This window comes from Thamnophis sirtalis, unplaced genomic scaffold (assembly GCF_051295495.1).
Source record: "Thamnophis sirtalis isolate CommonGarterSnake01/CBP01778 unplaced genomic scaffold, rThaSir2_p1.2 scaffold_4, whole genome shotgun sequence".
Taxonomy (NCBI): domain Eukaryota; kingdom Metazoa; phylum Chordata; class Lepidosauria; order Squamata; family Natricidae; genus Thamnophis; species Thamnophis sirtalis.
Window position 1 is genome coordinate 136411521 of NW_028261384.1, and position 26280 is coordinate 136437800.

Here is a 26280-nt window from a genome sequence, read left to right on the forward strand (position 1 = left end):
AGAAGGAAAACACCCAAAGTTGCTTTTTCAAGACACAACTGGACTTTATTGCTTTTCTGGAAGACATTTTGCATCACATCCAAGAAGCTTCTTCAGCAAAGAAAGTAGGACTTTATCTCCATTCTCTGAATGAATACAAAGTCTCCACTGAACCTGGCTTTCTAGGAGCTTCTTTATACCTCACTGGACTTATGCAAATACCTTCATGAAATGATCCCCTTTATAAGCAGGATCCCCTTTTTACATCTCTACATTCTCTTCAAACCGTCATATGTCAAAGCAGAGAAAACCTGTTTAGAAAGATACTATGAATTTCCTCTTGTTTTCCTTTTCAGTTCTAGCCATGGCAAAATGTAAGAACACCATTTTAGAGAAAGCAAGTGTGATGTTTGTTTTCAGATGCACCGGAATCCTGATAACTTCTTGATTCTTACTTTTTTTAGGGTCCCTATCTGAGGTTCAGCTTGTGTCATCGGGGCCAGAAACTGTAAGAACAGGAGAAAGTCTAAATTTGCTTTGTAAAGTTACTGGTGTCTCCATCACTAGTAGTAGCTATATTTGGCACTGGGTCCATCAGCCTCCAGGGAAAGGCTTAGAATTGATAGCCAGACTTTACCCCCATGATGGAAGAAAATCGTTTTCACCTTCTCTTCAATGCCGCACCACCATTGCTTCAGACAACTCCAAGAATGAATATTCCCTTCAGTTGAACTCCTTGTCAGCTTCTGACACTGCTGTGTATTATTGTGCAAGACAGGCACACTGACTCATTTTGCCTTCTCTTCCGAACAAAAGCAGGAAACTGATTCTGACTGACTTCTCTTCCATGCAGTAAATCAACATTCAGACAAGTGAAATTGAAAGAAAGGTTTCTGAAATAATCCACAGATTTAACAGCCGTCTTTCGCTATCTGAAATCTCAAACAAAAAGAAGAGCTGGACTTTTTTCTCAGGACACTACAGTTAAATCATAAATTCAAACCACAGTTCTTTCCGCAGGACTTCTCACATCTACTTCTCTAAATTCATAGACTTGCTGTTCATATTAGCGTAATTCCAAACAATGCTAATTAAAGATAGTCCTTATGACCATAATTGAGCCCCAAATCTCTGTTGTTAAGCAAGACATTTGTTGAGTGAGGTCTGCCACATATTATGACCATGATGCAAAAAATATGATGAGATTCTTCTACATCCAATGGAACATTCACAAGTCCAACACAATGGATCGGATATCACTTTTAAAACCCTTCATGGGATCAAACCTGGATATCTGATGAATCTTGTCCCAATTATATCTTCCTTTTGCACCCAACGCAAACAGGGGGGGCATGCTGCATATCCATTGGTTACGGAGTTTTGACTGACAGGATCCAGAAGGAGGGCTCCCCTCCTCACTTTACGGAATATGTGATTCAGAGGGCTGAGACAATCCTCCCCATTCTTCCAGTTTTCCCAAATGCATTAAGATCTAACTTTTAACATGGAGAGCTAAAAGTATGTTGCAGCTATGAGGATGGTTGGTATCAAGAGGATTCCTATTCTGTTAACTTCCTTGCCTTAAATTTTAATTTGATTTACTATTCCAGGAAATTTTTCTCTTGTTTTACATCCAGGTTTAGGGCTATGTTTTTCTTAATATGTTTATATGGTTTTAATTTACACATGAAAACACCCCAGAGTCACTTTGCTGAGTGGACAGCAATAAGCAAACTAATCAATAAATAAAGCAAAAAACAAACAAATAAATAAACAAAGCAATAAATGAATAAAGTAATAAATAAACAAAGCAAAAAATAAAATAAGGCAATAAATAAGCAATTGGTATTGAGAAGTTTGCCCAAAGATCTGGATGGCTGATATAATATTGAAAATCTGACTTGTTCTAGGAGGATGAGAAATGGTTTATATTGTGATATGAAGGTGGGAGGGGAGGGAGGGAGGGAGAGAGGAAGGGAGGGAGGTTACCTGCAGAATCTCCTAAAGAATACAAGCTCACCTTACTTTCTAAGAGCTATTTTATAGCCCACTGATTTATGCAAATATCATGAGGTCTTCTTCTTTAAAACCAGAACTCTCTTTTTGATAGCCACATTTTCCTCAAAGTGTACACGATAAATTGGAGGAAATTTTTTAAGGAACCGCTATGAATTACTGTCTGTTTTTCTTCTTTCTCATAGCCATGCCAAAATGTGAGGACACAATTTTACCAAAAGCAACAATATGATTTCTTTCTCCGATGTATGTGAATTCTAATTTTTATTTCTCTTACTTCTCTAGGGTCCCTTTCTGAGGTTCAACTTGTGTCATCGGGGCCTGGAACTGTAAAACCAGGTCAAAATCTCAATTTGGTCTGTAAAGTTACTGGTGTTTCCATCACTGATGGTAGCTATGTTTGGCACTGGGTCCGTCAGCCTCTAGAGAAAGGCTTAGAATGGATAGCCAGAATCTACCCCAAAGATGGGAGAAAATGGTACTCATCTTCTCTTCAAAGCCGCACCACCATTTCTTCAGACAATCCTAAGAATGAATATTCCCTTCAGCTGAACTCCTTGTCAGCTTCTGACACTGCCGTGTATTATTGTACAAGAGAGGCACACTGACAGATTTTGCCTTCTCTTCTGAACAAAAACAGGAAACTGATTCTGACAGGGCATTTCTCTTCCATGCAGCAGATCAACATTCAGACCATGAAAGCATTTGACTTCTTAGAGTAACGTCTCCCGGAAGAACATTTTTTAAAAATGTACTTAGCCATTGATATGTTTAATGAAAGTTTGATGAAAAGAAGGACTAGGGATGATGTGATAACAGTTTCAATATCTCAGGGGCTGCCACAAAGAAGAGGGAGTCAAGCTACTCTCCAGGGCAGGACAAGAAGTAATGGAGGGAACAAATCAAAGAGAGAACCAACCTGTAACTAAAGATAAATTTGTTGACATTTAGAACAATTAATCTCTATTAGGCGCCAAAAATTGTGGGTGCTCCAACACAGGAAGTTTTTAAGAATAGATTCGATAACCATTTCTCTGAAATTTGATAGGGGCTCCTGCTTGAGCAGATGGTTGGACTAGAAGACCTTCAACGTCCTTTCCAATTCTGTTATTTCATTATTCTATTAAATTCAGCTGAAGCAGATTATGACAAACCCCATTCTACCCAAAAGATCTGTCCAACTACAATGAATTATGTCTGTTTATTCATTTGAACCTTAATAAAATGTAACAGTAATTGCGTCTTGATGGCTTAGATATGACATATCTTTGTTCATATTATTCCAGGTAGAAATAAGACAAAGTTTGGATCATAATGTCCTTAATGAAATATAAAAAGAAACAGAAAATGGATTAAATTTCCAATTTTGCCCTGGTCTTTCTTTCTTTCTTTCTTTCTTTCTTTCTTTCTTTCTTTCTTTCTTTCTTTCTTTCTTTCTTTCTTTAACCCCTCTTTTTAGCCTTTCCTTCCTACCTTCCTACTTCTTCCTTTCCTCCTTCCTTCCTTCCTTCTTTCTTTTTTTTCTTCCTCTTTCCATACTATCTTTCTTTCTGCCTTCCTTCATTCATTCTCTCTCTACTCTCTTATTTTGGGTTTCCCTTTACTCCTGTGTTTGAGCACCAGAGATCAGTATTGAGAATCAAAATAAAATTCGCTAGGTATCTAGATTGGAGAAAAGAGGAAAAAGGCAATGCAGCCTAATCTCTATTTCAAATTTCTCTCTTCAGATCGTCAAGTTAAGGGTAGAAGGCAGAGCTTTGATTGACTGTTTGAGAATGGCAGAGGGAAACAACACTCTTTCTTCATTTATAATTCGGAAGAGATTTCCTCTAGGGGGCACCAAAGTGCTGCAAACCAAAAATAAAAATACAGGGAAAAATACAGGGAAAGACCAATGTATGATATAAGTAAATATAAAAAGCAGAACATTTCTAAGACATTTGCAATCTGGAGGGAAACCTCCAGGCCTCTGTTTAGACAAAACATCTGACGGGTGGTTGCATTGGGTCTAGAGAAAAGAAAGACTAGGGGTGACTTGATAGCAGTATTCCAGTATTTCAGGGGCTACCACAAAGAAGAGGCGGTGAAACATATTTTCCAAAGCACCAAAAGGCAAAACAAGAATCAAGGGATGGAAATTAATCAAGGAGAAAAGCAACCTGGAATTAAGGAGAAGTTTCCTAACAGAGAGGACAATTAACCAGTGGAACTTCTATGGAGATTCTCAGTCATCCTGGTCATGGTTGTCCCAAAGCTTTTTTTTTTTAAAGAGGCCACTGGAGTTCCTTGTTTTTCTTTGAAGAAGTTTTGCTTCTCATCCAAGAGCTGAAAAAGCTTCTTGGTTGGGAAGGGAAACATATTTAAAGAAAAAAAAATCCAGTTGTCTCTTGAAAATTGCCTTTTGGATAACCAGTGGGACAGTTTCCCTTCAGAGGTTGTAGGTGCTTCATCGCTGAAAGTTTTAAAAAAACACCGGACAGCCACCGACCTTCCTTTTCAGAGTATAAGATGCAACTTAGCCCTCCAAAAAGGGTGAAACCTGGGTGCATCATATAGTCTGAAAAAGAAGGTAGGTGGCTGTCCGGTGTTTTAATATACTGAAGACAGCATTTTTGGCCTACCGAACCCTGCTCCTTTGCAAAAAAATGGACATGCAGAGGGCTTGGGAGGCTTGCAAAGTGCTTCTGGAGGCTAGGCAGGGCAAAAAGGAGGAAAAATGGGCGCGTTTTTGATTATCTTTTCCCCCAGCCCAGAGGAGCACTCTGTAAGGCTCCCAAATCCTCTGCATGCCCATCCCTTTTTTTTCCAAAAAGAAATGAGGCATGCACAGGGTTTGGGAGGCCTGCAAAGTGCAAAAACATTTTTTTTTTAATTTACCTCTTCAAAATCATGGTGCATCTTATACTCTGGTGCGTCTTATAGTCCAAAAAGCACAGTATTTGAAATGGTATAAGGTCTCACGCTTGAGCAGGGGGTTGGACTAGAAGACCGCCAAGGTCCCTTTAGGCTTATTCTAATTCATTGAATGATCCCTCTTTGGTTCAATTTCAGTTTAATTTTATATATCCGCTATTTCTCCCTTACTCCTCTCACCCCAAACCTCTTTTTTCCAGCAGTCCCCAATTAAATTTTTTAATTACTTTTCATTTCCATTTCTTAACTAAAGAAAGCAGAAGATTAATAAATAGAACTCTGGGGAGTTATGGAAACAATGCCAAATCGAACAACTTGATGGGCTTTGGTGGTCAGGAGACTAAAATCTTACAGCAATTGAGAACAGTGGGAGAAATCAACCATAGTCCTTCCTGAGGTCTTTGTAGGATCATTTATTTGAAATATTTGTCCCTTAATTGCTGAGGTATTGTGGATGGCTGAAGAATGTCAGTCTAGACTCAAGCCATAGTTTCCTAGATTTGCCATAATCCTGGGACATTTGGGGAAATGTCAAGGGAAAAACCACAGGAACAGCAACTTTCCACCTGTTTACCTGCATCAGGTAGATTTGAATAGCTAAGTGCCAATGAAATAGCAGAATTCAAGAGGAAGTCCAAGAGTGGAAATAAGACTTTTTTTCTCTGAGAAGGTATGATTTTGGTCCCAAAAGGAAACTTGTCCTAATCTACATGATAACAAATATTGGGAAATCTGCCCAAAGATCTTAGTTCAGTTGACATAAGGCAGTGAAAATTCTTAATTTTCTAACAGGCATTAGAGCTGTGTTGTGAATTTGGAAACAGAGGGAGGGAGGGAGGGAGGGAGGAAGAGAAGGAAGGAAGGGAACAAAAGAGGGAGGGAGGAAGGAAAAGGATGGACTTTATCTAGGTTCTCTAAATGAATACACAGTCTCAAGAGAACTTTCCTTTCTAGGACTGTCTTTAAACCTCACTGGGAATATGCAAATATCATCATGAAATGTTTCTCTATATGAGCAGGCTCCTCATTGTAGATCTTTCCATTTCCTTCAAATCGTACAGGTCAGACTGGAGGAAAAAGACTTTCAAAAGAGACCATGAATTCCTTGCTGCTTTTCTTTTCGCTGCTAGCCATGACAAAATGTAAGAACACCATTTTAGAGAAAGCAACTCTGACATTATTTTTTCCCATGTTCTTTTGAATCCTTATTATTTTTTTCCCCTTTTACTTCCTTAGGGTCGCTTTCTGATGTGCTACTTGTGTCATCGGGACCTAAAATTGTAAGATCAGGACAAAATCTCTACTTGGTCTGTAAAGTGACTGGTATCCCTCTCGTTGGTGGGGGCAATGCTTGGCACTAGGTCCGTCGGCCTCCAGGGAAAGGCTTGGAATGGATTGCCAGAAGCCACTCCACCATCGCTTTAGACAACTCCAGGAATGAATATTCCCTTCAGTTGAACTCCGTGTCAGCTGCTGACCCTGCTGTGTAATATTGCGCAAGAGAGGCACACTGACTAAAGCAACAAACAAACAAATAAATAAACAAAGCAATAAATTAATAAAACAATAAGCAATAAAGCAATAAATAAATAAAGCAAAAATAAATAAACAAAGCAAAAATGCAATAAATAAATAAATAAAGTAATAAATAAACAAAGCAAAAATAAATAAACCTATAATGAATAAAGCCATCAATAAATAAAGCAATACATAAATAAATAAATAAAGCAACACAGCAAGAAAGCAATAAATAAATGAATGAATAAATAAGGCAATAAATAAATGAAGCAATAAATAAATAAAGCGATAAATAAATGAAGGAATAAATAACCAATGGGTGTTGAGAAGTTTGCCCAAAGATCTGGATGGCTGATGTAAGATTGAAAAACTGACTTGTTCTAGAAGGATGAGAAATGGTTTATATTGTGATATGAAGGTGGGATGGAAGGGAGGGAGGGAGAGAGAGAGGAAGGGAGGGAGGTTACCTGCAGAATCTCCTAAAGAATACAAGCTCACCTTGCTTTCTAAGAGCTATTTTATAGCCCACTGATTTATGCAAATATCATGAGGTCTTCTTCTTTAAAACCAGAACTCTCTTTTTGATAGCCACATTTTCCTCAAAGTGGACACGTTAAATTGGAGGAACTTTTTTTTAGAAACCATTATGAATTACTGCCTCTTTTTCTTTTTTCTCATAGCCATGCCAAAATGTGAGGACACAATTTCACCAAAAGCAACAATATGATCTCTTTGTCCTATGTTTGTGAATTCTAATTTTTATTTCTCTTACTTCTCTAGGGTCCCTTTTGGAGGTTCAGCTTGTGTCATCGGGGCCTGGAACTGTAAAACCAGGTCAAAATCTCAATTTGCTGTCTAAAGTTACTGGTGTTTCCATCACTGATAGTAGATATGCTTGGCACTGGTTCCGGCAGCCTCCAGGGAAAGGCTTAGAATCGATCGCCGGAATCCACCCCTATAATGGGGAAAAATTGTACTCATCTTCTCTTCAAAGCCGCACCACCATTTCTTCAGACAATCCTAAGAATTAATCTTCCCTTCAGCTGAACTCCTTGTCAGCTTCTGACACTGCCGTGTATTATTGTGCAAGAGAGGCACACTGACAGATTTTGCCTCCTCTTCAGAACAAAAACAGGGAACTGATTCTGACAGGGCATTTCTCTTTCTTGCAGCAGATCGGCATTAGAGAATGAATGCATTTGAATTCTTGAAATAACATCTCCCAGAAGAACATTTTTTCCATCCATCATCTCTCTCTCTATCCATCCATCTATCTATCTATCTATCTATCTATCTATCTATCTATCTATCTATCTATCTATCTATCTATCTATCTATCTATCCATCCATCCATCCACCCACCCACCCACCCTCCCACCTACCCACCCATCTAGATATCTATCTAGACATACATACATACATACATACATACATACATACATACATACATACATACATACATACATTTGCTCAAAAGATCTGGATGGAGCAGATGTAAGAAAGAAAATATGGTCCGTGCTACAAGCATGAGAAATGGTTTTTTTTATTGTGATTGAAGGGAGGGAGGGAGGAAGCATTGAGGAAGGGAGGAAGAGAGAAAAGAAGGGAGGAAAGAAAGAAGGGGGAAGGAGGGAGAAAAGAAGGAATGAAAGCAAAAAGGAAGGGAGGGAGAAAAGGAGGGAGGGAGAAAAGAAGGAGGGAAGGAAAGAAGGAGGGAAAGATGGAAGGAAGGAAGGAAGGAAGGAAGGAAGGAAGGAAGGAAGGAAGGAAGGAAGGAAGGAAGGAAGGAAAACACCCAAAGTTCCTTTTTCAAGACACAACTGGACTTTATTGCCTTTTTTGAAGACGTTTTGCATCACATCCAAGAAGTTCTTCAACAAAGAAAGTAGGACTTTATCTCCATTCTCTGAATGAATACAAAGTCTCCACTGAACCTCGCTTTCTAGGAGCTTCTTTATACCTCACTGGACTTATGCAAATACCATCATGAAATGATCCTCTTTATAAGCAGGGTCGTCATTTTTCATGTTTACATTTTCTTCAAATCTTCATAAGTCAAACCAGAGAAAAACTGTTTAGACAGATACTTTGAATTTCCTCTTGTTTCCCTTTTCAATTCTAGCCATGACAAAAAGTAAAAAAAAAAAAACCATTTTAGAGAAAGCAAGTGTGATTTTTGTTTTCAGATGCACCAGAATCCTGATAACTTCTTGATTCTGACTTTTTTTAGGGTCCCTATCTGAGATTCAACTTGTGTCGGCGGGACCAGAAACTGTAAGACCATGAGAAAATCTAAATTTGCTCTGCAAAGTTACTGGTGTCTCCATCACTAGTAGTAGCTATATTTGGCACTGGGTCCGTCAGCTTCCAGGGAAAGGCTTAGAATTCATAGCTAGAATTTACCCCCATGATGGAAGAAAATCATTTTCACCTTCTCTTCAATGTCCACGACCATTGCTTCAGAGAACTCCAAGAATGAATATTTGTTTCAGTTGAATTCTATGCCAGCTTCTGACACTGCTGTGTATTATTGTGCAAGACAGGCACACTGACTGATTTTGCTTTCACTTCCGAACAAAAACAGGAAACTGATTCTGACTGATTTCTCTTCCATGCAGTAAATCAACATTCAGACAAGTGAAATTGAAAGAAGGTTTTCTGAAATAATCCACAGATTTAACAGCAGTCTTTGGCTATCTGAAATCTCAAACAAAAAAAAGGGCTAGTTTTTTTTTTTCATGACACTACAGTTAAATCATAAATTCAAAACACAGTGCTTTCCCCAGGATTTCTCACATCTACTTCTCTAAATTTATAGACTTGCTGTTCATATTAGCATAATTCCAAACAATGCTAATTACAGATAGTCCTCATGACTATAATTGAGCCCCAAATCTCTGTTGTTAAGCAAGACATTTGTTGAGTGTGGTCTGCTCCATATTATGACCTTTGGTTTCCACAATGCAAAAAAGATGCTGAGATTCTTCTACATCCAATGGAAGATTCACAAGTCCAACACAATGGATCGGATATCGCCTTTAAAGCCCTTCATTGGATAGGATGTGTAATTCTGATGAACCTTGCTCCAATTATATCTTCCTTTTGAACCCAAGACAAACAGGGAGGACATACTGCATATCCATTAGTTATGGAGTTTTGATTGACAGGATCCAGAAGGAGGGCTCCCCCCCCCGCCTCACTTTATGGAATATGTTATTCAGGGAGCTGAGACAATCCTCCTCATTCTTCCAGTTTTCCCAAATGCATTAAGACCTAATTTTTAACATGGGGAGCTAAAAGTATGTTGCAGCTATGAGGATTTTTATGTCTAGAGGATACCTATCCTGTTAACTTCCTTGCCTTAATTTGTAGTTTGATGTACATTTCCAGGAAATATTTAGCCTGTTTTACATCCAGGTTTTGGTCTATGATTTTATGTTTTTATTCTATGTTTTATGGACAGCCATAAATAAACAATCAATAAATAAAAAAATAAATTAATAAAACAATGAGAAATAAAGCAATAAATAAATGAAGGAAAAATAAATAAATAAAGGAATAAAGCAAAAAATAAACAAAATGATAAACAAACAAAACAAACGTAAATAAACCTATAATGAATAAAGCAATCAATAAATAAAGCAATCAATAAAGCAATAAATAAAGCAACAAATGAAGCAACAAATAAAGCAACAAATAAAGGAATAAAGGAATAAAGGAATAAAGGAATAAAGGAATAAAGGAATAAAGGAATAAAGGAATAAAGGAATAAAGGAATAAAGGAATAAAGGAATAAAGGAATAAAGGAATAAAGGAATAAAGGAATAAAGGAATAAAGGAATAAAGGAATAAAGGAATAAAGGAATAAAGGAATAAAGGAATAAAGGAATAAAGGAATAAAGGAATAAAGCCATAAAGCCATAAAGCCATAAAGCCATAAAGCCATAAAGCCATAAAGCCATAAAGCCATAAATAAAGCCATAAATAAAGCCATAAATAAAGCCATAAATAAATAAAGCCATAAATAAATAAATAAATAAATAAATAAATAAATAAATAAATAAATAAATAAATAAATAAAGCAATAAAGCAATAAAGCAATAAAGCAATAAAGCAATAAAGCAATAAAGCAATAAAGCAATAAAGCAATAAAGCAATAAAGCAATAATTAAATGAAGCAATAAACAAAACAATTAATATGGAGAAGTTTGGCCAAAGATCTGGATGGCTCATGTAAGACTGAAAAACTGACTTGTTCTAGAAGGATGAGAAATGGTTTATATCGTTATATGAAGGTGGGAAGGGAAAGAGGGAGGGAGAGGGGAAGGGAGGGAGGTTACCTGCAAAATCTCCTAAAGAATACAAGCTCACCTTTCTTTCTCAGAGCTATTGTTTAGCCTACTCATTTATGCAAATATCATGAGGTCTTCTTCTTTAAAAGCAGAACTCTCTTTTTCATAGCCACATTTTCCTCAAAGTGGACACATTAAATTGGAGGAAAGTTTTTAAGGAACCATTATGAATTACTGTCTGTTTTTCTTTTTTCTCATAGCCATGCCAAAATGTGAGGACACAATTTTACCAAAAGCAGCAATATTATTTCTTTCTCCAATGTATGTGAATTCCAATTTTTATTTGTCTTACTTCTCTAGGCTCCCTATCTGAGGTTCAACTTGTGTCATCGGGGCCTGGAACTGTAAAACCAGGTCAAAATCTCAATTTAGTCTGTAGAGTTACTGGTGTCTCCATCACTGATAGAAGCTATGATTGGGACTGGGTCCGTCAACCTCCAGGGAAAGGTTTAGAATGGATAGCTGGAATCTACTCCAATGATGGGAGCAAATGGTACTCATCTTCTCTTAAAAGCCGCACCACCATTTCTTCAGACACCTCCAAGAATGAGTTTTCCCTTCAGCTGAACTCTATGTCAGCTTCTGACACTGCTGTGTATTATTGTGCAAGAGAGGCACACGCTGACTGATTTTGCCTTCTCTTTCGAACAAAAACAGGAAACTGAGTCTGACAGGGCATTTTTTCTTCCATGCAGCAGATCAACATTCAGACCATGAAAGCATTTGAATTCTTAGAGTAACGTCTCACAGAGGAACATTTGTTTTTTTTTTAAAAAAAATGTGCTCAGTTATTAATATCTTTTGAATTTTTGGAGGACTTTATCTCCAAAACATTCATTATTGGAGAGACATTGGAACAAGTCAATCAAATGAATAGGAAGAGCAAGTAAGTCAACCAATGGGAGCTTAAACAGATCTGAGTCTGTGCAGAGAATTAAAACAGAAACTTAAGAAACTGCTGCTCTGAGAAGTAAACTAGCTGTCTGTGTGGGCTTGTCTGCTGAAATGAAACTAACTGCTTGTGAATCAATTATCTGTCTGTGCTTTCTGGATTTGAATTTATGCACCAAACTCTGACAAGAACATCAACAGTGGACTCAGACAGTGAAATTCATCTTGATACAAGAGCAAAACTGATTGTACCCAATCAATCCATCTGATTGAATCCACTCCAGTGAATTGATATGAATGTTATAAAGCAAAATAGGAAGCACAGTCTTGATGTCTATCTGTCCATCCATCATCTCTCTCTCTCTATCCATCCATATATCTACATATCCACCCACCCACCCATCCACCCACCCACCCATCTATCCATCAATAACAGCCTTTAAAACCCTTCATATATAAAGCAATAAGAAATAAATCAATAAATACATAAAGTAATAAAAAACAAAGCAAAAATAAATAAATCTATAATGAATAAAGCAATAACTAAATAAAGCAATAAATAAAATAAGATAATAAATAAGCAATGGGTATTGAGAACTTTGCCCAAAGATCTGGGTGGCTGATGTAAGACTGAAAAACTGACTTGTTCTAGAAGGATGAGAAATGGTTTATATTGTGATGTGAAGGTGGGAAGTGAGGGAGGGAGGGAGAGAGGAAGGGAGGGATGTTACCTGCAGCAGTGGTCCCCAACCCCCGGACCTGTACCGGTCCCTGGATCACATGGTACTGGGGCGCCCAAGGAACATTAAATTATATCCATTTTATTTACTGTGGTGTATTTCTCTCGGGTTTGTTCGACTTTCCATGGACGAGAGGTTAACCGGGAGCTGAGAGACGTCACCTAAAACCACACCAATACCATGCATGCGAAAAATATCATGATACCGGGGCGCTCTTCTCTCTGTTCACTGGTACTTTCTCAGGTTTAACAGTGCTTGGTGTACGTGTATGTTGTGTTTGCTCAAATTTAACCCACAATTTAGCAAAAAATGAGTATGAAACAGACGTCGTTAGAAAGTTTCCTTGGGAAAAAGAAAAGGCCCAGTGAAGAGACAGAAGAAGAGCCTTCAACATCAAAGAAACATAAAACTTTTAACAGACAATACCATGAGTCCTACTTGAAATATAGATTTATCGGGACTGGTGATTCCCACACACCAACTCCTGCTGTGCGACCAGCTGTCTAATGAGGCAATGAAACCTTCAAAACTGCTTCGCCAAGCACCCTAGTTTAAAAGACAAGCCCCTGGAGTATTTTGAAAGAAAAAAATGGGAACACGAAGGACAGAAGAAATTTATGAGGGCCGCCACATCAATCAAGGAGAATGCACTGAGAGCATCATATTTGGTGGCTAACTGTATTGCTAAGGCTAAAAAGCCACTCACTATAGGTGAAGAATTGATCTCGCCCTCCACTGAAGACATTTGCCGTGAACCTCTAGGAGAGGCTGCTGTGGAAAAGATAGCACATGTGCCTTTGTTGGCTAGTACTCTGACTAGGCGCATTGAGGAAACAGCCGAAGACATTGAGACACAATTGTTGGAGAGGATTAATACATCACCGTGGTACGGACTCCAGGTTGACGAATCTACAGATATCGACAACAAGGCTATGCTACTTGTTTATGTGCAATATCTATATCAGGAGGATGTGCATGAGGATTTCTTATGTGCACTATCTTTGCCAACCAACACCACAGGAGCAGAACTGTTCAAGTCACTGGATGGTTATATACTAAAATGGTCCTTTTGTGTCGGCATATGCACAGACGGAGGTGCTGCCATGACCGGACAGCTGTCTGGTTTAACTGCTCGGATTAAGGAGGTTGCACCTGAGAGTGAATCTACGCATTGTATCATTCACAGGGAAATGCTGGCAAGCAAAAAAATGTCACCGGAATTTAACAGCGTATTGATTGATGTTGTTAAAGTTAATAACCACATCAAAGCACACACCCTCAACTCGCGCCTGTTTGAGCAGCTTTGTGAGGAGATGGACGCAGAGCATAGATGCCTTCTCTTATACACAGAAATAAGATGGTTATCCAGAGGAAAATCGCTAACCAGAGTACTTGAATTACGAGAGCCATTGCAAAGATTTCTCTCAGAAAAGATGTCACCGCTGGCAGCAGATTTCAGTGACAAGGTATAGGTTGCAAAACTGGCTTACCTGTGTGACATATTCAGCCTGCTCAATGAACTCAATCTGTCCCTTCAGGGGAAAATGACAACTGTTTTCAAGTTGGCAGACAAAGTAGCTGCCTTTAAAGCCAAACTGGAGTTGTGGGGACGGCGTGTGAACAAAGCAACAATATGATTTCTTCCTCCGATGTATGTGAATTCTAATTTTTATTTCTCTTACCTCTCTAGGGTCCCTATCTGAGGTTCAACTTGTGTCATCGGGGCCTGGAATTGTAAAACCAGGTCAAAATCTCAATTTGCTCTGTAAAGTTACTGGTGTTTCCATCACTGATAGCTATATTTGGCACTGGGTCCGTCAGCCTCCAGGGAAAGGCTTAGAATGGATAGCCGGAATCTACCCTTATAATGGGCAAAAATGGTTTTCGTCTTCTCTTCAAAGCCACACTACCATTTCTTCAGACAACTCCAAGAATGAATATTCCCTTCAGTTGAAGTCCTTGTCAGCTTCTGACACTGCTGTGTATTATTGTGCCAGAGTGGCACACTGAGTGATTTTGCCTGACCTTCTGAGCAAAAACAGGAAACTGATTCTGAAGGAGGAAAAAGGCAATGCAGCCTAATCTCTATTTCAAATTTCTCTCTTCAGATCTTCAGAGTAAGGGTAGAAGGCAGAGCTTTGATTGACTGTTTGAGCAAGGCAGAGAGAGACAACACACTCTTTTTCTTTAAAATTCAGAAGAAATTTCCTCTAGGGGGCACCAAAGTGCTTCAAACCAAAAAATGCAAATACAGGAAAAGACCAATGTATGATATAAGTAAATATAAAAAGCAGAACATTTCTAAGACATTTGCAATCTGGAGGGAAACCTCTAGGCCTCTGTTTAAGGGCCTGGAGAGAAAAACATCTGAAGAGCAGTTGCATTGGGTCTAGAGAAAAGAAAGACTATGGGTGACTTGATAGCAGTATTCCAGTATTTCAGGGGCTATCACAAAGAAGAGGCAGTGAAAGATATTTTCCAAAGCACCAAAAGGCAAAACAAGAATCAAGAGATGGAAATTAATCAAGGAGAAAAGGAACCTGGAATTAAGGACAAGCTTCCTAACAGAGAGGACAATTAACCAGTGGAACCTCTATGGAGATTCTCAGTCATCCTGGTCATGATTGTCCCAAAGGTTTTTTTTTTTTTTTTTTAAAGTGGCGACTAGAGTTTCTGGTTTTTCTTTGAAGAAGTTTTACTTCTCATCCAAGAGTTGAAGAACCTTCTTGGTCCAGGTTCAAACTGATGCCAGCGATGTGGCAGTGGGGCAGTATTGCACGAAACAAACGCAGAAGGCAAATTGCAACCTTGCGCTTATACCTCACATAAGCTTACAGAAGCTTTTGCTGTTAGATGGGCCTTGATGACCTGGTGACATTTTCTGGAGGGGGTGAAACACCCTTTTGAAGTATAGACTGATCATAAAAACCTGGAAGCGTTGAAGACCCCATGTAAGCTGTCACCTAAACAAATGCACTGGGAACAGCATTTAATCCGGTTAACTTTACCCTAAAATACATCCCAGGAGGGAAGAACTTTATGGCTGATGCTTTGTCCAGGCTTCCCCAATACAACAGTGCCAGACCAATCATGGTTCATCTAGCCATCCCGGCTAAGAACCTGGCTCCCCAATGGTTACTAGGAGCCACGGCCCACTGGACTTAGATGGGACCACAGACCTAATTGACAAACTTAAGAAAGTTCTTGCATCTGATGACTGGGTCAAAGATCATTCTGATCAATGCACCATGAAAGATGGACTGGTTTAGATAGGAGCTAAGCTGTATGTTCCTGCCAGCCTGAAAACTGTTGTCATTCAACAGGCCCATGACTCAAGAATGGCAGGTCATTTTGGATTTGTAAAAACTTTGCATCTAATTAAGAGGCAGTTTTGGTGGCCTTCCCTGAAAAAAAACATTAAGTCCTATATAGCCAGTTGTCCTATTTGTGCAGCCGCAAAGAGACCACGAGGAAAAACCCAAGGACTCCTTCAAAGTGTTGCCCAACCTAGGGCCCCATGGAAGGAAATATCGATGGATTTTATTGTTGAGCAACCCGAAAATCTTGGAAATACCATGATTTTGGTGATCTCCAATCTGTTCTCCAAACAGGTCCACTTTTTACCTTGTTCCAAGATCCCATCAGCAAAGTCGCTAGCTAAATTGTTTATTTTACATGTGTATAGGTTACATGGAGTTCCTGAATGCATTATTTCGGACAAAGGGGTCCAATTCACCTCCCTCTTTTGAAAAGAGTTCCTGAAATTAATAGGCTCCGCCCAGGGACTAAGCTTCACCCACCATCCGCAGACTAATGGGGCTTGTGAGAGGACATATCGATTCCGGAGCAATACCTTAGGTGTTATGCAAGATAATTGGGCTGACCTTTTGCCACATACAGAAGTGGCATACAATAATTCAGTACATAGCAGTACCAGAATGACCCCTTTTAAATTGTGTTTGGCCAAGATTTTGTGTCCATTCTTGAATTGCCTCAAGAGAAGCCACAAATTTTGTCCTTGTCCGAGTGGAGTGATCAACTTCAATGGTTTTGGTCGATGACACACAGGGCCTTAGATATAGCTCACCAAGCAAACAAAAAACAAGCTGACAAAAAAAGGGCCAAACCGGGGGGGGGAGGATCTGACGTCGCAATGAGACGACGTGCGATCTTGGAGCTCCAAGATTGCAGTTGATACCTTTGCCACTGGATGGTCCTTTTGGACCTAAACCATCCCAGAGAGATGGTGATAGGTAAGAGTACGTCCTGCTGATCTCAGAGACACAACAAAGTCCCTGATTGATCCAAGAGAACCTCTTCTTGCCGGTGATAGAAGCGCACCCACAGAAGCTGCTGAAGTTGGGACAGCTCCGGAATGGGAGGAAAGCGGAAAGAGAAAGTGTGCCGTTTGGTGAGGAAATTTTATTATTAGACAAGAGATTACCCCCAAAAAATCAAAGTTAAATTAAATTTGAAAACAGAAGAAAGTAAGCAGTGAAATTAAGCTACGTTAGACAGTGTGTTATCCTTGTTTTTTAAAAAAATCTTTTTTCATGGATGGAACTTTTGCAAATATTTCCTATTTTTTAAACTGAATGGATTAGTTTTTCTTCTTCTATTTTTTTATTTCTTTTTATATACCAATGGATTGAGAATTTTTTTTTCCTTTATTTTTACAATGATTGATTGGATGGTTTTTTTCCTCCATTTTAAAAGTTTTTTTCCCTTTTCTCTGTAAGTTTGGATTATAAAGATATTAAAAGGAATACAAGAGGTCTGTAACAATAGAAGGAAAGGAAGTAACATTGCCATTCGAAGACTGGAGACTGGAAATATTAGTTTTTTTTCCCTTTGATCATTTCTTTTACACTTCAAGGTCTCTCAGTTTGTTTACTGTGAGTGATAGTGGGAAGAGCATGGGTTGTTTATACAGGTGCTCTTTGGGATCTCTTTCAATAGCTGGAGTAGAGAGAGGAGAGACCTTGACTTTGGCATGTGGTTTTGCTTTAAATTGGAATATTTCATATAAAAGGATGGAAAAACAATTACCAGTCAAATGAAGGCTGAGGTATGATGAAAGCAATGTATATAAATACTGCATACTTGATTTAAAAATATGTGATTTGATATGAATTATAGGTGATGACTGTGGAAGGAATGCATGGAAGTTTTTGTTACCAACCGTCACACTTTCCACAATTTGTAATAGAAGATGGTTTTGTGTTTTTTTGTTTGTGTCTGTTTGTGTTCATTTTAAAAAAACCTTTAAAAATGGGTCAAGCCAAAAGAATACCAGGTTGGGGACAGGGTATTTTTGTCCACCAAGTTTCTGCAAACCACCCAGAAATCAAAGAAATTGGGACCAAAATATGTGGGTCCGTTTCCCATTGTCAAAATCATAAATCCTGTATCAGTGAAGTTGGAACAGCCAAAGGCTCTTAGAAGAATTTATCCTGCGTTTCATGTAAGCTTACTGAAACCAGAACACATTTCTCCCATGCATCCACCCTACCCCCCCCCCCCTGTTCCCCTCCTGATTGAAGGAGGCCAACATTTTGAAGTTAAAGAAATCTTGGATTCCAGGAAACATAGAGTTATCATTCAATATTTGGCATCCTGGAAACATTTTGTAACTTTTGTCACTATACCACCTTTCTTGCCACAGTTCTTAAGTGAATAACTGCAGCTGGTATTTTGTATTTTGGATAGAATCTTTTTTTAAATTGTCTTAGACTATTTTAAAAAAGATTCTATCCAAAATACAAAATACCAGCTGCAGTTATTCACTTAAGAACTGTGGCAAGAAAGGTGATATAATGGGCTTAGTGACCAAAGTTTCAATGGCATTGAAAAAAGTGACTGATGACCATTTTTCGCACTTAGCGACCGTTGCAGCATCCTCATGGTCACATGATCAAAATTTTGATGTTTGGCAAAAGTTACAATTTATATTTGTAAATTGTAGTTATGTTGAAATAAAAAAAATATTACAATACTATTTTTGCGGTGTATGAAAATTTTTGTTGCTCCGTATAAAATTTTTAATCAAGCCCCCACCCCCAGACAAAGGAAAGCTTAATAACAGGGAGTTCTTAACTTAAATCCACACAGAATAAAACTATTTTAATAAATCCTATGCACAATAAATAAAATATTATTTTAAAATACATTAAAAAATAAAAGAAAAAAACCCACTTACCAGCAGGCTTGCACTCCAAGTAAACCCAGAATGATGTAGATGTTAATACAAAGAACTGAGCAAATTGAAATGGTGAAATTAGTCAGGGAAAAATGCCACCGTTATTTGGAGCAGTCCTCCAACCTCCGTGCCCCTCCCCTCTGGAAAATCCAGGAAGTAACCTCTCTAGCCATTTCCTGCAGCTCTATGGTACTAGATCATTTTTTTCTTATAAAATAAGGTAAAAAGCGGAGCGGTGGGGGGGAGGTCCGTTTTGTTGCTTTAACGTTTTAATATCTTCAATGAAAGTACGGAGACAGAGAGAGAGAGAGAGAGGGAATTTAGACAGGGCGTCTTGCCCCGGTTAGGACTTCTTAAGCAAATCCACCGGACTTTCAACATGAAGCCAGAAAATGATTGGGACTTTTTTAAAACGCGGCAGGAAACAGGAAAAATTGTTATAAAGCATGATTGTCACGCTGAAATCTGGTCACCTTAATCTATCTATCTATCTATCTATCTATCTATCTATCTATCTATCTATCTATCTATCTATCTATCTATCTATCTATCTATCTGAGGGGTGTAAATTTTCACCCCCCAGGATTAAGGATGTACTGTGTAGGCTGTCCTTTGGGGGCAGCATCCAAAGCCACTCAGTCTTATCCAGATTGAGTACAAGTTTGTTATGCAAACAGCATGATGAAATGATCCTCTTTATAAGCAGGGTCCTCATTTTTCATCTTTACATTTTCTTCAAACCGTTATATGTCAAACCAGAGAAAACCAGTTTAGAAAGATACTAGGAATTTCCTTTTGTTTTCCTTTTCAATTCTAGCCATGGCAAAATGTAAGAACACAATTATAGAGAAAGCAGGTGTGATTTTTGTTTTCAGATGCACCTGAATCCTGATAACTTCTTGATTCTGACTTTTTTTAAGGTCCCTATCTGAGGTTCAAGAGGAGAGCAATAAACAAAAAACAAAACAAAACAATAAATAAAGCAATAATTAATAAAACAATAAGAAACAAAGCAATAAATAAAGCAAAAATAAATAAACAAAAAGGCAATAAATAAAGCAACAAACAAATAAATCAATAAACAAAGCAATAAATTTATAAAACAATAAGAAATTAAGCAATAAATAAATAAGCAAAAATAAATAAATCAAGCAATAAATAAATAAATAAATACAGTAATAAATAAAGAAAGCAAAAACAAATAAATCTATAATGAATAAAGATATCAATAAATAAAGCAATACATAAATAAATAAAGCAACAAAGCAATAAAGCAATAAATTAATAAACCAATAAATAAATAAGGCAATAAAAAAACAATGGGTATTGAGACGTTTGCCCAAAGATCTGGATGGCTGATGTAAGACTGAAAAACTAACTTGTTCTAGAAGGATGTGAAATGGTTTATATTGTGATATGAAAGTGGAAAGGGAGGGAGGGAGGTTACCTGCAGAATCTCCTAAAGAATACAAGCTCACCTTGCTTTCTAAGAGCTATCTTATAGCCCACTGATTTATGCAAATATCATGAGGTCTTCTTCTTTAAAAGCAGAACTCTCTTTTTGATAGCCACATTTTCCTCAAAGGGTACACGTTAAATTGGAGGATATTTTTTAAGGAACCATTATGAATTACTGTCTGTTTTTCTTTTTTCTCATAGCCCTGCCAAAATGTGAGGACACAAATTTACCGAAAGCAACAATATGATTTCTTTCTCCGATGTATGTGAATTCTAATTTTTATTTCTCTTACTTCTCTAGGGTCCCTATCTGAGGTTCAACTTGTGTCATCGGGGCCTGGAACTGTAAAACCAGGTCAAAATCTCAATTTGCTCTGTAAAGTTACTGGCGTCTCCATCACTGATGGTAGCTATGATTGGCACTGGATCCGTCAGCCTCCAGGGAAAGGCTTAGAATGGATAGCCAGAATCTTCCCCTATGATGGGAGAAAATGGTACTCATCTTCTCTTCAAAGCCGCACCACCATTTCTTCAGACAATTCCAAGAATGAATATTCCCTTCAGCTGAACTCCTTGTCAGCTTCTGACACTGCTGTGTATTATTGTGCAAGAGAATCACACTGACTGATTTTGCCTGACCTTCTGAACAAAAACAGGAAACTGATTCTGACAGGGCATTTCTCTTCCATGCATCAGATCAGCATTCAGAGAATGAAAGCATTTGAATTCTTAGAGTAACGTCTCCCAGAAGAACATTTTTTTTTAAAAAAAAAATGTGCTCAGTTATTGAAATCATTTGAATTTTTGGAGGACTATCTTTCCAAAACTTTCATTCCTGGAGAGACATGGGAACAAGTCCAGCCAATGAATAGGCAGAGCAAATAAGTCAACCAATGGGAGGTCTGAGTCTGTGCAGAGAATTCATACAGAAACTGAAGAAACTGCTGCTCTGAGAAGTAAACTAGCACTCTGTCTGGGCTTGTCTGCTGAAATGAAACTAACTGCTTGTGAATCAATTATCTGTGTATGCTTTCTGGATTTGAATTTATGCAACAAACTCTGACATGATAATCAACAGTAGACTCAGACACTGAAAGTCCTCATGAGACAGGAGCAAAACTAATTCTACCCAATAAATCCATTTGATTGAATCCACTCCAGTTCATTGATATAAATGATATAAAGCAAAAAATGAAGCACAGTCTTGATGTCTGTCTGTCTGCCTGTTTGTTTGTCTGTCTGTCTGTCTGTCTGTCTATCCATTTATCAATCTATCTATCCATCCATCCATACACCCAGCCATCCATCCATCCATCTATCTCTCCATCCATCCACCCATCCATCCATCCATCCACCCATGCATCTAGATATCTATCTAGATAGATACACACACACACACACACACACACAAACACATAAACAAACACAAACAAACAAACCCACACAGACACAAACTTGCTGAAAAGATCTGGATGGAGCAGATGTAAGACTGAAAATATTGTCTGTGCTAAAAGCATGAGAAATGGTTTTTTATTGTGATCGAAGGGAGGGAGGGAGGATGGGAGGGAAGGAGCCAGTGAGGAAGGGAGGAAGTGAGAAGAGAAGGAAAGAAAGAAAGAAGGGGGAAAGGAGGGAGAAAAGAAGGAATGAAAGGAAAAAGGAAGGGATGGAGGGAGAAAAGAAGGGAGGGAGGAAAGAAGGAGGGAAAACAGAATGAAGGAAGGAAGGAAAACACCCAAAGTTTCTTTTTCAAGGCACAACTGGACTTTATTGCTTTTTTGGAAGACTTTTGCATCACATCCAAGAAGCTTCTTCAGCAAAGAATGTTGAACTTTATCTCCATTCTCTGAATGAATACAAATTCTCCACTGAACCGGTTTTTCAAGGAGCGTCTTTATACCTCACTGGACTTTTTATTTTTTTATTATTGTTTTATTATTAATAAAATTTATATGCTGTCCAATCCCGAAGGACGCCGGGCAGCTTCTAAAAAGAAGAGGAAGAAAGAAATAATTAAAAAGACAGATTTGAAATCACAACACATGCATTCGTTCTAATCGGGGTTGGACCTCAACAATGAAGTCAACAGCCCCAGGCCTGCCAGAATAGCCAGGTTTTAACAGCTTTCCTGAAGGCCATGAGAGTGGGTAAGGTCCGGATCTCTGGGGGTAGTTCATTCCAAAGGGTCGGAGCAGCCACAGAGAATGTTCTCCTCCGGGGAGCCGCCAGTTGACATTGTCTGGCTGACGGCATCTGAAGCAGGCCCAATCTCTGTGATCTCACCGGCCGCTGGGAGGTATGTGGCAGTAAGCGGTCTCACAGGTATGCTGGCCCTAAGCCATGTTGGGCTTTAAAGGTAATAACCAACACTTTGAATTGCGTCCGGAGACCAATTGGTAGCCAGTGCAGCTCGCGGAGGACAGGTGTAATGTGGATGTACTTAGGTACACCCAATATTGCTCGCGCGGCTGCATTCTGGACTAGCTGCAGTCTCTGAACGCTTTTCAAGGGTAGCCCCATGTAGAGCGCATTGCAATAATCCAGCCTTGAGGTGACAAGGGTGCGAGTAACCGTTTGAAGTACCTCTTGATCCAAATAGGGCCGCAATTTGTGCATCAGAAAAACCTAGGCAAAGCCCCCCCTGGTCACAGCCGACAGATTGTGTTCCAGTGTCAGCTGCGAATCCAGGAGGACCCCCAAATTGCGGGCCCTCTCTGAGGGGTGTAAATTTTCACCCCCCAGGATTAAGGATGTACTGTGTAGGCTGTCCTTTGGGGGCAGCATCCAAAGCCACTCAGTCTTATCCAGATTGAGTACAAGTTTGTTATGCAAACAGCATGATGAAATGATCCTCTTTATAAGCAGGGTCCTCATTTTTCATCTTTACATTTTCTTCAAACCGTTATATGTCAAACCAGAGAAAACCAGTTTAGAAAGATACTAGGAATTTCCTTTTGTTTTCCTTTTCAATTCTAGCCATGGCAAAATGTAAGAACACCATTTTAGAGAAAGCAAGTGTGATTTTTGTTTTCAGATGCACCTGAATCCTGATAACTTCTTGATTCTTACTTTTTTTAGGGTCCCTATCTGAGGTTCAACTTGTGTCATCAGGACCAGAAACTGTAAGACCAGGAGAAAGTCTAAATTTGCTCTGTAAAGTTACTGGTGTCTCCATCACTAGTAGTAGCTATATTTGGCCCTGGGTCCGTAAGGCTCCAGGGAAAGGCTTAGAATCGATAGCCAGAATTTACCCCCATGATGGAAGAAAATCGTTTTCACCTTCTCTTCAAAGCCGTACCACCATTTCTTCAGACAACTCCAGGAATGAATGTTCCCTTCAGTTGAACTCCTTGTCAGCTTCTGATACTGCTGTGTGTTATTGTGCAAGACAGGCACACTGACTGATTTTGCCTTCTCTTCCGAACAAAAACAGGAAACTGATTCTGACTGATTTCTCTTCCATGCAGTAAATCAACATCCAGACAAGTGAAATTGAAAGAAAGCTTTCTGAAATAATCCACAGTTTTAACAGCAGTCTTTCGCTATCTGAAAGCTCAAACAGAAAGAAGGGCTAGAGTTATTTCTCAGGACGCTACAGATAAATCATACATTGACAACACAGTGCTTTCCGCAGGACTTCTCACATCTACTTCTCTAAATTCATAGACTTGCTGTTCAAATTAGCATAATTCCAAACAATGTTAATTAAAGATAGTCCTTATGACCATAATTGAGCCCCAAATCTCTGTTGTTAAGCGAGACATTTTTTGAGTGAGTTCTGCCCCATATTATGACCATGATGCAAAAAAAATGATGAGATTCTTCTACATCCAATGGAACATTCACAAGTCCAACACAATGGATCGGATATCGCCTTTAAAACCCTTCATGGGATCAAACCTGGATATCTCATGAATCTTGTCCCAATTATATCTTCCTTTTGCACCCAACGCAAACAGGGAGGGCATGCTGCATATCCATTGGTTACGGAGTTTTGACTGACAGGATCCAGAAGTAGGGCTCCCCTCCTCACTTTATGGAATATGTGATTCAGAGAGCTGAGAAAATCCTCCCCATTCTTCCAGTTTTCCCAAATGCATTTGTTGCAGCAGATTGAGGTTTGTAATCTACTTACGAAAGACCTGGACTCGATACCACAAAGGTGAAACAGGTTTATTTGTTGCATCGAGTTCAGCGTGTTCACACACCAAAATCTGGAATGCCTGGGCTCTGCCCAGGATGCTACTTTTATGCCGTGTTCCACACTGTGCATTCTCAAGGAATTTCCATACACGAGACAAACATGACATTTCGAAAAGGAGAAGTTCCTATAATATCTTAAACTGTCAGCAGTTTTTACCTCTTCTATATCTCATCCATGCCTGGCTTCCTGTGCCCCTCCTTTACAGGGTCTTGCCACACTGTTCAGCCCTATTTTTAATACTTATGAGGAAGTTGGAGAGAAAGTTCACTCTAGCTAAATGTCAACTTTGGAACTCCAGGGCACTAGGATGAAAAGCCAAGCTAATATGAATTTATAAGGTCCATTCTATTAAGACCACCTAACCTGGCCAGCCACTGGTGGGATTTACCTGTGCACCCCCTCCTGCATCACATCAAGACCTAACTTTTAACATGGGGAGCTAAAAGTATGTTGCAGCTATGAGGATAGTTGGTATCAAGAGGATTCCTATCCTGTTAACTTCCTTGCCTTAATTTTTAATTTGATTTACTTTTCCCGGACGTTTTTAGCTTGTGTTTCATCCAGGTTTTGGGCTATGTTTTTTTATTAATATGTTTATATGGTTTTATTTCGCAGTTGAAAACACCCTAGAATCACTTAGCTGAGTGGACAGCAATAAACAAACAAACCAATAAATAAAGTAACAAACAAACAAATAAACAAAGCAATAAAGTAATAAAACAATAAGAAATAAAGTAATAAATAAAGAAAAAATAAAGAAATAAAGCACTAAATATATAAAGTAATGAACAGACAAAGCAAAAATAAATAAACCTATAATGAATAAAGCAATAAATAAATAAACCTATAATGAATAAAGCAATAAATAAATACATAAATAAAGCAATAAATAAATAAAGCAATAAATAAATAAAGCAATAATAAATAAAGCAATAAATAAATAAAGCAATAAATAAATAAAGCAATAAATAAATAAATCAATAAATAAATAAATCAATAAATAAATAAAGCAATAAATAAATAAAGCAATAAATAAATAAAGCAATATATTAAAAAGGAAATAAATAAGCAATGGGTATTGAAAAGTATGCCGAAAATCAGGATGGCTGATGTAAGACTGAAAAGCTGACTTGTTCTAGAAGGATGAGAAATGGATTATATTGTGAAATGAAGGTGGGAAGGGAGGGAGCGAAGGAGAGAGGAAGGGAGGGAGGTTACCTGCAGAATCTCCTAAAGAATCTAAACTCACCTTTCTTTCTAAGAGCTATTTTATAGCCCACTGATTTATGCAAATATCATTTATGCATATCCATTGGTTATGGAGTTTTGATTGACAGGATCCAGAAGGATGGCTCCCCTCCTCACTTTATGGAATATGTGATTCAGAGGGCTGAGACAATCCTCCCCATTCTTCATGTTTTCCCAAATGCATTAAGACCTCACTTTTAACAAGGGGATCTAAATGTATGTTGCAGCTATGAGGATGGTTGGTATCAAGAGGATTCCTATCCTGTTAACTTCCTTGCCTTAAATTTTAATTTGATTTACTTTTCCTGGAAATTTTTAGCTTGTGTTTCATCCAGGTTTTGGGCTATGTTTTTATTAATATGTTTATATGGTTTTATTTTACAGTTGACAACACCCCAGAGTCACTTTGCTGAGTGGACAGCAATAAACAAACAATCAGTAAATAAAGCAACAAACAAACAAACAAATAAAGAAAGCAATAAATTAAGAAAACAATAAGAAATAAAGCAATAAATAAATAAAGCAAAAATAAATAAATAACAAAATAAAGCAAAAAATAAAGTAATAAATAAATAAAGCAATAAAGTAATAAATAAATAAAGCAATAAATAAATAAATAAAGCAATAAATAAAGCAATAAATAAATAAATAAATAAATAAATAAATAAATAAATAAAGCAAGCAAGCAAGCAAGCAAGCAAGCAAGCAAGCAATATATAAATAAAGCAATAAATAAGTAATGGGTATTGAGAAGTTTGCTCG

At 38.2% G+C, this 26280-nt stretch overlaps 1 protein-coding gene across 1 annotated transcript; it reads left to right on the forward strand.

Moving 5' to 3' along the window:
- Positions 1 to 13026: 13026 nt before the first annotated feature.
- LOC148046824 (SCAN domain-containing protein 3-like) lies at positions 13027 to 23467 on the forward strand. Its single transcript, XM_087714990.1, has 3 exons — positions 13027 to 13875; positions 20268 to 20328; positions 23145 to 23467. The coding sequence occupies exons 1-3, from the start codon at positions 13027 to 13029 to the stop codon at positions 23465 to 23467; spliced, it is 1233 nt and encodes a 410-aa protein (XP_087571116.1).
- Positions 23468 to 26280: the final 2813 nt, after the last annotated feature.

What these genes read in the sequence shown, in the direction of transcription:
- LOC148046824 (XM_087714990.1), top strand. Translation starts at nt 13,027, where the DNA reads ATGAGGGCCGCCACATCAATCAAGGAGAATGCACTGAGAGCATCATAT. An exon ending in CAGCAGATTTCAGTGACAAG is followed by an intron (nt 13,876 to 20,267) that starts GTATAGGTTGCA and finishes TTTTTCTCATAG; the next exon opens with CCCTGCCAAAATGTGAGGAC. An exon ending in ATATGATTTCTTTCTCCGAT is followed by an intron (nt 20,329 to 23,144) that starts GTATGTGAATTC and finishes TACTTTTTTTAG; the next exon opens with GGTCCCTATCTGAGGTTCAA.